Genomic DNA, 12,649 nt, shown 5'->3' on the forward strand with positions numbered 1-12,649 from the left:
TCACAGATGTTCATTGTTCATGTTACTTGGTTGGGGTCCGGGAGTGTTGCGTAGTCGTTTCCAATCCAGGATTGATTCATTTTAATTTGAGTCAGACGGTCTGCATTTTCTGTGGAGAGGCGGATACGCCGCCGATCTGTGACGATGCCTCCGACAGCACTGAAACAGCGTTCCGACATAACGCTGGCTGCCGGGCAAGCCAGCACCTCTATTGCGTACATTGCCAGTTTGTGCCAGGTGTCTAGCTTCGATACCCAATAGTTGAAGGGTGCAGATGGATTGTTCAACACAGCTACGCCATCTGACATGTAGTCCTTGACCATCTTCTCCAGGCGATCGGTGTTGGAGGTGGATCTGCACGCTTGCTGTTCTGTGTGCTGCTGCATGGGTGTCAGAAAATTTTCCCACTCCAAGGACACTGCCGATACCATTCCCTTTTGGGCACTAGCTGCGGCTTGTGTTGTTTGCTGCCCTCCTGGTCGTCCTGGGTTTGCGGAAGTCAGTCTGTCGGCGTACAACTGGCTAGAGGAGGGGGAGGATGTCAATCTCCTCTCTAAAGTCTCCACAAGGGCCTGCTGGTATTCTTCCATTTTGACCTGTCTGGCTCTTTCTTCAAGCAGTTTTGGAACATTGTGTTTGTACCGTGGATCCAGAAGGGTATAAACCCAGTAATTGGTGTTGTCCAGAATGCGCACAATGCGTGGGTCGCGTTCAATGCAGTCCTAGGCCGAAGAGGTCATAGCCTAGGGTCACAAAACCTGTTTATTTGGGCAATTTCAATGGTGGCGAGTCTGACGTACATAAATCGCAGCAATGGCCGTTAGCAACGTCTAAATCTCACGAAATGTCTCATGCAGGTAGAAGACATATTGTTAGACTTGGGCTCCAAAGATGGGTTCCCTACATCTCTGCAAACCAGAGTTACAGGGCTCCAAATTTGGTAAAATCCCCCATAGGCTTTCATTGGGCCTCCTATTTACAGTTCCAAAATCTCACATCTTTTCAAAGGGCAATTACTCAGCAGTGGCAAATTTTCTAGCATTGTAGGGACCCTTAGGGGGAACATGACTGGTGAGTTTCGGGCCCCTAGGCCAAAGAGGTCATAGCCTAGGGTCACAAAAACCTGTTTATTTGGGCTATTTCAATGGTAGTGATGGTGACGTACATAAATCACAGCAATGGCCGTTAGCAAAGTCTGAATCTCACGAAATGTCTCATGCAGGTAGAAGACATATTGTTAGACTTGGATTCCAAAGATGGGGTCCCTACATCTCTGCAAACCAGAGTTACAGGGGTCCAAATTTGGTAAAATCCCCCATAGGATTTCATTGCCTCCCTATTTCACTTTCCAAAATCTCACATCTTTTCAAAGGGCAATGGCTCAGCAGTACCAAATTTTCTAGCATTGTAGGGACCCTTAGGGGGAACATGACTGGTGAGTTTCGGGCCCCTAGGCCGAAGAGGTCATAGCCTAGGGTCACAAAAACCTGTTTATTTGGGCTATTTCAATGGTAGTGATGGTGGCGTACATAAATCGCAGCAATGGCCGTTAGCAACGTCTGAATCTCACGAAATGTCTCATGCAGGTAGAAGACATATTGTTAGACTTGGATTCCAAAGATGGGGTCCCTACATCTCTGCAAACCAGAGTTACAGGGGTCCAAAATTGGTAAAATCCCCCATAGGATTTCATTGCCTCCCTATTTCACTTTCCAAAATCTCACATCTTTTCAAAGGGCAATGGCTCAGCAGTACCAAATTTTCTAGCATTGTAGGGACCCTTAGGGGGAACATGACTGGTGAGTTTCGGGCCCCTAGGCCGAAGAGGTCATAGCCTAGGGTCACAAAAACCTGTTTATTTGGGCTATTTCAATGGTAGTGATGGTGACGTACATAAATCGCAGCAATGGCCGTTAGCAAAGTCTGAATCTCACGAAATGTCTCATGCAGGTAGAAGACATATTGTTAGACTTGGATTCCAAAGATGGGGTCCCTACATCTCTGCAAACCAGAGTTACAGGGGTCCAAAATTGGTAAAATCCCCCATAGGATTTCATTGCCTCCCTATTTCACTTTCCAAAATCTCACATCTTTTCAAAGGGCAATGGCTCAGCAGTACCAAATTTTCTAGCATTGTAGGGACCCTTAGGCGTATCCGCCTCTCCACAGAAAATGCAGACCGTCTGACTCAAATTAAAATGAATCAATCCTGGATTGGAAACGACTACGCAACACTCCCGGACCCCAACCAAGTAACATGAACAATGAACATCTGTGATGGGTTAGCGTTTCCGGTCCCTGTTTATTGAACCTCTCATCTGTATTACATTTATGACTGCATGGCGACAAAATGCAAATTGCTATCCGCACGCTTCTTGTCCTCATGCAAGGCCTGGGTTGTTGTGTCTCAAAGCGTGGCCTTCTCCTCCTGCGCCACCCTCCTCCTGTTCCATCACGTGTGCTGCTGCTGGGTTAGCGTTACCGGTCCCTTTTCCTGGAACCTCTTATATGTATTACATTTATGACTGCATGCCGACAAAAAGCATGTTACCTGTGCAAAGAAAACAGACATTTCCCGCATTTAAAAGACAGTTTTCCCGGCCATGTTCGGCCTGAACCCGAACATCTAGATGTTCGCCCAACACTACTCTCTGCTAAGAGTTGATAAAATATAACTTATAACCATGGTGCAATATTCACTGCTGGGAAAAAAAAACAATTCACAAAGCACCATTGAGTAAACAGTATATGAATTTACAAACCTCTGGGGCATAACCTGAATCAGGTATATCAAGTCTGTTCAAAAGTGAACACTACTAAAGACTAAGTTTACTTATCAACCAAAAAATTAAGGCAAAACCTAACAGGTGTTAACCACTTATGCCGTTCGCAGCAGTGCTTCTACACCCCGCAGGACTTCAGTTCCTGCCCAGGGTCGTAGATAATATAAGTCTGTTGCCGCAAACGGCCACCGCGTTCTCATCGCCACCCGCATGGAGATCAGTGAATGGAAACACAGACAGTTCCCATTCACCAATCTGAGGCCTCGTTCACATTGCGTTCCGTCCGCGTTGGCCTTTTTTTGAGGCCTTTTTTTTTCCCGCCGCTTTGGTGGGCGATCCGTTTTTTCATTCACTCCCTGATGCAAGTCGTGAAGTGAACTCTTTAACCCAAAAAAGAATAAATGCAATGTATTTATTCTTAAAAATGCAAATCGCCGCACAAAGTGATTTTGTGAGCGTTTTGCGTTTTTCCTATACCTTCCATTGAGTCGGAATTGCCACGAAAATGGTCAGCGCAACGCTTTACTGTGCGTAAAGCGCACGACCCGCGCTGATATGAACCTTTTCATAGACATTCATTGCACAAGTGTTCGGAGGGCGTTTTTACAAAGCACACACGGGTGAAAAAAAGTAAGAAACCGCCTGCAGTGTGAACGAGCCCTAAGGGCCCTTTTCCACCAGCGCTGGCTGAATCGCAAAAACGCAAACCGCTAGCGATTTTACAATCGCTACGGTTTGCTTTTTAACATAGGAATCGCGGTAGGTCATTTCCACTACCGCGATTCGTTTTTATGGGAACGCGAACGCGCGGCGGAGCGATATTTGCCGCGATTTTGCTATGCAGTGCATAGCATAGCAAAATCGCGTCCGCAAACGTCGGGGAATCGCCGGTGATTGCGATTCAGCAATCGCTAGCGTTCAGCGTGAACGCTAGCGACTGCTAGTGGAAAAGGGCCCTTAGTGCCTGTGTCATTGACACCAGCATCAATGAGATGCCGGTGTCATTGACAAAAGAGAAAGTAACGCATACACGCACTAGAGAAAGAAATGGGGGCGGGGCAATTAGTGGCCAAATAGTAAAATTAAAAAAGTAGCTATAAAGTTATTGGCGAATGAACGGGAGGAGCGCTGACAGGTGACAATTGCTCTGGTCCAGAAGGGGAAAAACCCATTAGGGCTCCATATATCTTTCATGCGCACTTATGGAAACGTGATCGTAGGGACAGCAGACACTGCATAGACTGCACTGTCTGTCATTTTTATTCATGCACAGCGATTCAAATTCATGCGCGGAGACAAATCTCTTTCTTATCGAATCTGATCAGAGAGAGATCTGTAAGCTGCTCATACACCGCAGGCCAATTCCCAATCAATTTCAGCATGAAATTTAATCTAATGTATAAATGCACACATAACACACACATTTATACAATTATTTATTTATAGTATTTATAAAGCGCCAACATATTACGTAGCGCTTTATGGGAACAGCCCCTCGGGTTTTGTCGCTTGTCCGGATATTGCTCATCGTTACCGCAGCACACCCGATCGACCAAGTCGCCCTACATCTTCCAGCATGTCCAACCGATATATGTGATTAATTTCGGGCCAAAATTGGTGACATTGTCGATTGGACATACACCTTGATGGCACCGATTTTAATCAGATTCCGATAATAATAATCAAATCGGATGGTCGATGGCTACCTTTACTACAGTAATGCTTGGCGAAGGGTTTTACCAAAAGCTCTCAGATCTTAATCTACATCTGCAGTGGCGGCTCCAGGATTTTTTTAGGGGGGGGGGGGGCTATGCAGGTGCTGGACCAACCTCCGGGGTAGCTGATGACCCGCGCCTCGGCAAAAAATGGGTGTGGCTATAACCTGCAGCACTCAAAGCACCCCCCTGGCGCCGCCACTGTACATCTGCAATCTCCTGACAATTGGATTTATCGGTGAATTGCAGGTTAAAACAGTTTATTGCAAAAACATCCTGCTCCAAAAACTCATAATGGATAATGGTTTTGACAAATCAGTACATTTAGAACAAAAGTATTATTCTATATGGGGATGGTAGCGCTTAAAGGAAGCCTGAAATTATTTTTTAAAAAGGTTTCACTTATCAGGGGCTTCTGCCAGCCCAATGCAGCCACCCTGTGCCCACGCTGTCCTGGAACGATCCTCCGGACCCCCGCTGCAGCTAAGTTTCATTAGCTTCGACTTGCAAGTCGATGGTCTCACGCGTGTCCTCGTTTGCGCTCCCGTCGCTGGGAACATCCTGCGCAGGCGCAATACGAGAAAACCGAACGAGGATGCGCGCGGCCAGGGCTGCCCAGTGGCCGTCGACTTGCAAGTTGGCAGTAATTAAACTTTGCTGGGGCGGGGGACCAGAGGATCGTTCCAGGACAGCGCGGGCGCAGGGTGGCTGCAGGGGACTGGCAGAAGCCCCAGATAAGTGAATTTTTTTAAAAATCATTTCAGGTTTCCTTTAGGGCTCGTTCACACACGCAAACCGCTGCAGGTAACGCGTTTGCGATAATCGCAAAACGCCCATGATCGTAGCAGTGAGAACACTGCCATAGACTAGAATAGGACTAGCGTTTTTCTTAAATGCTAGCGGTTTGCGGGAATCAAGCAATTCCCACTTAGGTGTGAAAGCCAGCAAGTCTCGATGCCACCAGTGTTCAGCGATGCAAAATCGCAAAAAAAGGAAAATGAAGTAAAGCTCCAAATGACAAGTTATGTGTTTTGATTTGGCAAGTAAGATAATAGAACCTTTTATAATTGCAGTAGACTGCATCAATGGCAACTGGTAAAACACAGGAGGAAAAGCCCCCAAGTTTTTTTATGCTCAAGTCAAATATCCAACCATAGCAGAAAAAAATATTTTGAATCCCAAGTGGTCAGGTAGATAGCGCTGCTCTATAGCGCCACCTTGTGCTACACCAGAATGCCTGCACTGCACAGCCTGGCTGCTGCTCGCTATCACAGCCCCGCATTAGCCCAGCTCCCCGTCCTGGAGCGACACTGAGCGGAGTGAAAGCAGCTGAGTCTAGCTTTTTGCATAGAAGAGTTTCCGGAGGTCACAGAGCTGCTGTCAACTTCCTCTTAAAGGCACAGTCAGCGCTGGAGCCCACGGTGAGTAGAGCTGTCACTTTCTTCTTGTTTTACCCAAAAAGTACAGAAAATATGACGTATGGATGCCTTGATAGTTGTCCTCGCCCATAGCCAGGATCAGCCAGAAACCCGTACAGACCTGCCCATCACTAACTACAGATAGTTCAATATTTACATACACTGCTGTGTTTACTGTACACATGGCATATAGAGGAAGAGGAGAGTCGTACTGAGAACAAAAAGTACATGATTTACAATCTGTGATAACTTCATTTTCTTACAAACCTTAAAAGCGGACCAGAACTCAGAACTTCCTCTCTGCTCTAAAAGATAAGCAAAAGTATAATAACCATTAAAGAAAAACATTTCTTTGTTACAGTTGATACAAATCCTGAAATCTGCACAGTTTCTACGTCCTACTTTGATGGAAGCAAACATATTGTTAACATCCTGTGCTTTCAAACGAGCTTATCTGCTGTGGCAGTCAGCTGACACAGGGTAGAGATCAAATTACAACTAGTGATTAGACACAGATGAGGGTGGATCAGACAGGATAAACTCTAAATACATAACGGGTGCATTTCTCTGTTTTCTTTCTGTTCTGTGCATGAGTTCAGGACCAATTTATGTCTGTCTAAACACCTGGCATATTCCAGAAATGATGCTTAGCCAATAGCCATGCGTATTCTTCCGAAGCAGTATACACTGATTGACGGGTCACACCGATTATTACCAACTAGTCCGATTGCCTTCCGATCCATAACAGGATTGATTTTGTGAAGTAATGATCGGAAAATCGATCCTGTTATCAATCGGGAGAAGCTATGTACATACGGTGCCATTACGATTTGATGGGAAATTGTATTGTTTATCTAGCATTAAAGGGTACCTAAAGTGAATTAAATCTGGTGCATTATCTGGGGTAATTACCTTGTGTATTACCTGGTGCTTCCGGCCCCCCTGAAGTCCTCTTGGTCCCTCGCTGTCCTTCCGCGCTGCTCCGTTCAGTCGCTGTCCCCCTTCCAAAAGTTTCAGGTCTCTTCACATGCACAACCTTAGTTGTGCGCTCCCCAATTCCGCTTGCTTTGCCGGGAGCGTTCTGTGCATGTGCAGTAGCAATTTTCACTTATTGCACAAGCGCAGAATGCTCCCAGCCATAGGTGTGGGATGGAGAAGGTGCACATGCAGCTGTCGGATGGGCAGAACGACTGAATGGAGCAACGCAGAATGAAGGCGAGGGACCAGAATGATGATGGGGCTGGAAAAAGCCCCAGGTAAATTAAACTGGCCACATTTAATTCCCTTTAGGTTCCCTTTAAAGGGGTTCTGTGGGCTAGTTTAAAAACAAAAACTAACACTTACCTGGGGCTTCTACCTGCCCCCTGCAGATAACCTGTCCCTCGCCGTCACTGAAGAATGTTCCATTCCCCCGCCGTCGGTCACCATCCAATTATGTGCAAAAAGCTCCAGGTTATCTGCAGGGGGGGGCGGTAGAAGCTCCAGGTAAGTGTCAGTTTTTTGTTTTTAAACGAGCCCACAGAACCCCTTTTAAAGTTTACCTGAAGTAAATTTTAAAACAATGGTCAGATACTTGCCTCAGTGATAGGAAGTCTGGGTGGTCCAGAGGCCTCCTGGATCCTCCTAAAGCCCACCATTCCAACGCAGATATCGAGAAATCGTTTAAAAAAAAAAAAGCTTAGGGCTTATGCATATTTACCTCTTGTTGTGTGGATTACAGCAAAACACATACACCTAGCAATTTTTTTCAGCCTGATCAACCATCTGATTTGATGATTTTATTGATGAAAATCGGTGCCCTGCAACAAGCATGTCCGATCGATGATTGACACATGCATCACAAAGTGCACAGCTCACATGGTACGTGCGGTGTCGGCAGATGCGGGGTGACAGCAGAGGCCAGGAGTCGGGACAGTGGGACAGGCGAAAATTAAACTTCCCGCTCGATCCGCGGGTTCGATTGGATCGATCGATTATGGATACAACCGTCGATTTTGCATACTTAATATGCAAAATCAACGGCTGTATCCATCGAAAGCCGATCGAACATGTTGGAAAATAATCAAATTGATCCCGCGGATCGAGCGGGAAATCGCAACGTGTGTACCCAACATAATGGTGCTGTGCTTTGCTATAAAACATCTGTGCAGTGCATAGCAAGCAGAAACTCTCTCCCATTACTCATTGTCTTTTCTCTCTTTTCAGGCTTCACATTACAATCAGTCCCCAGCATGAGTTAATCCACACAATACAATGGAGGAAGACAATGGTAAATATTTATGTGTGCTGCAGCTGATTGTGCGTCACAATCGTCCATTGTAATTGTTATTGGTACTTATTCCTTGTGTAACCAAAGTCTACAGGTTTCTTCACAGAAAATAGAAGTTAAACATTTATTGATTAACCAAAAAACAGTTTGGCATCAAATTTGTTCCTTTAAGAAGATGTGAGAAGGGAGTCGAGCTCACCTGTTTATACACAGCGGGTACACACATCCTCCCCAGGCAGCAGGTCCTGAGTATTAAGCCTGGTACACATGTACGAGGCATGACGCCTGACGGGGATTGGGACCTTTGCAGGGCCGAGGTTATTCTGTTGCTGTGGTTGGGGGGGGGGGGTCGAGGGAGATGGAGCGAGAGTTACATCACATGGTGGGTGGGTTGAGTGGGAAAGGCCATGCTGTCAGCCTGAGCATCGGGGGCTACTGTGCACCTGCTAGATTATCAACTGAGGTGGTTGTTATACGTACGCTAGAGTTACTTCTAGCTTGTGTAGGAGACTTAACCAGCCTGGCGTTCTATTAAGATCGCCAGGCTGGCGACCGGACGGTTTTTTTTAATTAAAAAAAACGATTGCATGCAGCCAACTGAAACTTGGCTGCATGAAAGCCCATTAGAGGGCGCTCCTAATGCGTACTTCTGATCGCCTCTGGCGATCAGAAGTAACAAGAAAGGCCGCGATGAGCGGCCCTTCTTGTTATGCTTGCTTGTCGCCATGGCGACGAGTGGAGTGACGTCATGGACGTCAGCCGACGTCCTGACTCAGCCACCTCCGTTCCAGCCCTTAGCGCTGGCGGCGATCAGGTAGCACTCGCGGCTGGAAAAGTGCCAGCTACGTGTGCTCTTTTTTATTTGATTAAAATCGGCCCAGCAGGGCCTGAGCGGCAGCCTCTGGTGGTAATGGATGAGCTGAGCTCGTCCATACCGCCCGGCTGGTTAAAGAGGACTATTTCAGAAAAAAAAACTCCCACATATATAAGTAGATAAATACTTGCTCTACTTACATAAGATATGTATTGCACTTTCCATGGTTTTATTTTAGTGATTTTTCCATAGTAAAACAAAAGAAAAAAAAGAAAATCTTTCCATCTTAACTGTGTCTATCTTGAAGCCAATCCTGATGTAATTTCCTCCCTTATGCTGGGAATACACGTTTAGTTTTTGCCTTCGTTTAAACCTTAGTTTCGATTGTGCCTTTTGTCCTTTTCGATCCCGAAATAATCGATCGTACGGTTAATATCACCACCCACGGTTTCGTTTTTTTTTCGATTCTGATGGTTTCGTTTTTCCAATGATCGAAGGCTGCAAAGAAACGAAACGTAGTACAGGGACGGACGGCATAAACGAATATATAATCGATCTGAACAGCCATCAAGCCTACCAATGGCTCGATTAGATGGATAAAGAGAGATAATATCAAACATGTTCGATCACTAGTCGTTCGTTTTTGGGGTCTATTAATCGAAACTATAATGAGATTATGACTATTTTCACATACGTTTTCAACACTCGATTCGTTTACCGAACGAATCGAAGGCTAAAACGAAGGCCTGATTGTGGCCCTACCACCCAGTTCTGTAATGGAAAGTGCATTGTCTCAGCATGAGAAATATTGGCCAATCAGAGAAGAACAGAGGTGTGGGAGGGGAAAACAGGAGCTTCAGCCAGTCAGGCTGCATTAGTTTTGTCAGAGGGGAAAAGGGGAGGAAGAAAAAAAAGAAAACCCAGCATGCCCTGCAACTTCCTTTGTGTGGCAGATGTACCAAATAAGAGCCAGGGAAACTGGGGAATGTTGTTTAATAGATAGGAAAAGTAAGAGTGGTTTTTAACTTTAACTTTTGGATTTCCTGGTTAGCACCCTTTTTAGTTGTTTACCAGATAAAAATAAATAATTGATTTTTTATTTTATGCCTGACAGATATTCCTTAAAGAATACCTGTGGCGGGAAAAAATAGTTGAGATTTACTTACCTGGGGCTTCGTCCAGCCACCCGCAGTCTATTAGGTCCGTCGCTGTGCTTCCATTCCATTCCAGTGTGCCGCTAGTGGCGGACAGTCACGCAAGAGCAGCTAGCAGCGACAAGCGGTTCTTATGGAGGGGGTAGCGTCACACTGGAGTGGATCGGAAGCACGGTGAGGGATCTGATAGACTGCGGGGGACTGGAAGAGGCCCCAGGTAAGTAAATCTCAACTTTTTTCTCTCACCTCTGATTTTCTTTCAGCGCGTGTGTGGATGACGGATTCTGAGAGTGGAATTAGGCACATATTGGCCCCTCAAGATATGTGCCTAATGGGAAATGTATACCTGTGTATACCTATGTATACACCTGTCCTTTTTGCAACACAAGTTGTGCATTTACTTCTGCCTAAGTAAAAGCAGAGGTGTAACTGCTGTGGGAGAAGCCCTGCAGCTACAATGGGGCCCATTGTAGCCTCCCTTTGATACAGGACCCTCTGTAGCCACTTAAAGAGAACCCGAGGTGGGTTCTAAGAATCCAATTAGCATACAGAGGCTGGGTCTGCATACAATACCCAGCCTTTGTTGCTATACCGTCTCCCCCAGGACCCCCCTGCGCTCTGCTGTACCCCCATAAATCAATCGCGGTGCTGGCGACGGCTGTTTACATGTGAAGTGTCAGTCTGCCGCTCCCCAGCCTCCTCCATAGCGCCGGTCCCCGCCCGCGTCCCTTCCCTCCCCGCTGATTGGAGGGAAGGGACGCGGGCGGGGACTGGCACTATGGAGGAGGCGGAGGAGCGGCAAAATGACACTTCACATGTAAACAGCCGGCTGGCGACACGCTGCATCGCCAGCACGGCGATTGATTTATGGGGGACAGCAGAGCACAGAGGGGGGCTGGGGGAAACCGTATAGCAACAGAGGCTGGTCATTGTATGCAGAACCAGCCTCTGTATGCTAATTGGATTCTTAGAACCCACTGCGGGTTCGCTTTAAAGGGAATAAGAATAAGAATCCCCGACTGAGCATTCAGTCTAGCTTTTCCCGGAATGATTATAGCTGAGTCAGTCTTCTGTGATGTCTTTTCAAGCCCAAGCCTGCCCCCTTGCGGCTCTGCTTTGCTGCTTCGAGGATAAATAGCACCAAAGCAGAGCCACAAGGGGGCAGACTTATGCTTGAAAAGACATCACAGAAGACTGATTCAGCTATATTCATTTCTGTGAAAGCTTGACTGAATGCTCCGTAGGGGATTCTTATTAGGGCTGATAATGGGCAGATTTAGCAGAGAAGAACGAAACAGAGAGCAGGGTAGGTGTTTACTGCCATGTTCCCATTAATATATATGGTAAAATACATGAGGGTGCTTCGTCTCTGGTTCTCTTTAAGCCTGACTGGACAAATATAATTGTCCAGTGTAGTTGTGGAGAGTACACCACCAGTTTGTTACTAAATGAGGCATATGTGGTATTATTTTAACCATTAAGAGTTGTAGAATACATTTTGGTGTGTCATATAGCTTGGGCGCACGTCACATAAAAAATGGGTAGGGACAAACTCAATTTAACATAAAAAAAGTAATTTTCAAAACTATGATCAAGCTTGGGAAAGTCTTAGCAAAACTACAAGAGACATACAGTACATGGTAACATTTTAACCCTAATAAGTTGTAGAATGGAGTTTAGAGAGTTTTAGGGTTGAGGCCCATGTCTTGTGTCTTCTTTTTAGTCACAAACTGAATCAAAGGCAATTACATTTTCGCATATTCTGTACCAAAATAAAATACTTGTAAAATGAAAACAAAGTGACAGAATATAAGAGAAAAAACATGCATTGTTACCTTAGGAACTTGGCTTTTTAAATATGTATGCCATGAGGGTATATTACTATTATTTTTGCAAATAATGTCTCAATCATCAAGAGTGTACAATGAGAAAGCAAAAAACACAAAACAGGAAAAAGCCAAATACAATATTGTCACCATACATTGTGCTAGGAACATAATCTGAATGTTTGTAATAACCAGGATGGATGAGCAAATAAAATCTGTGGGTTTAACTTATACTTAGCACTATTTATTGTAAAGCTATATTAGATGTAAATGGAGAAAAGTGTGTTTTTTCTATTTTTTACCTTCATTTCCCTTTAAAACCTTTATTTCCCTTTAAATGCATAGAAAATAAGGCAATTACTAAACGAAATGTTCACACACTAAAAGCCTAATTTGTCTTGAAAAAAACAATAGATAGACAATTTAGGTGCGATTAGTAGTAATAAAGATGTTGACAAATGAATGAAAGCAGTGCTGATATATGAAAATTGCTCTCGTCCTGAAGTGGCTTGAGGAGGTGTTGTTGGGGCCGGATTTACTGTAAGGCACTGTAGGCACGTGCCTACAGGCGCCTGTTGATGGAAAGGCGGCTCACTTGAGTCCTGAGCAGAGTGTAAATGAGAGGTTACTCACCCAGCTCTTGGCATTCCACTGATGAGATCTCCCTTCA

General features: G+C 45.4%; 1 protein-coding gene across 1 annotated transcript in view; it reads left to right on the forward strand.

The window, feature by feature from the left end:
* The first annotated feature begins 5,847 nt into the window (after window positions 1-5,847).
* The window catches only part of LOC137563895 (nuclear body protein SP140-like protein), a 61,890-nt gene continuing 55,088 nt past the window's right edge, over window positions 5,848-12,649 (forward strand). Inside the window, exons 1-2 of the mRNA XM_068276960.1 lie at window positions 5,848-5,919; window positions 8,122-8,185. Coding sequence (XP_068133061.1) covers window positions 8,170-8,185 — 16 coding nt within the window. The 5' untranslated portion in view covers window positions 5,848-5,919; window positions 8,122-8,169. The remainder of the gene's footprint in view (window positions 5,920-8,121; window positions 8,186-12,649) is intronic.

The sequence above is a fragment of the Hyperolius riggenbachi genome, chromosome 1 (assembly GCF_040937935.1).
Source record: "Hyperolius riggenbachi isolate aHypRig1 chromosome 1, aHypRig1.pri, whole genome shotgun sequence".
Classification (NCBI taxonomy): Eukaryota; Metazoa; Chordata; class Amphibia; order Anura; family Hyperoliidae; genus Hyperolius; species Hyperolius riggenbachi.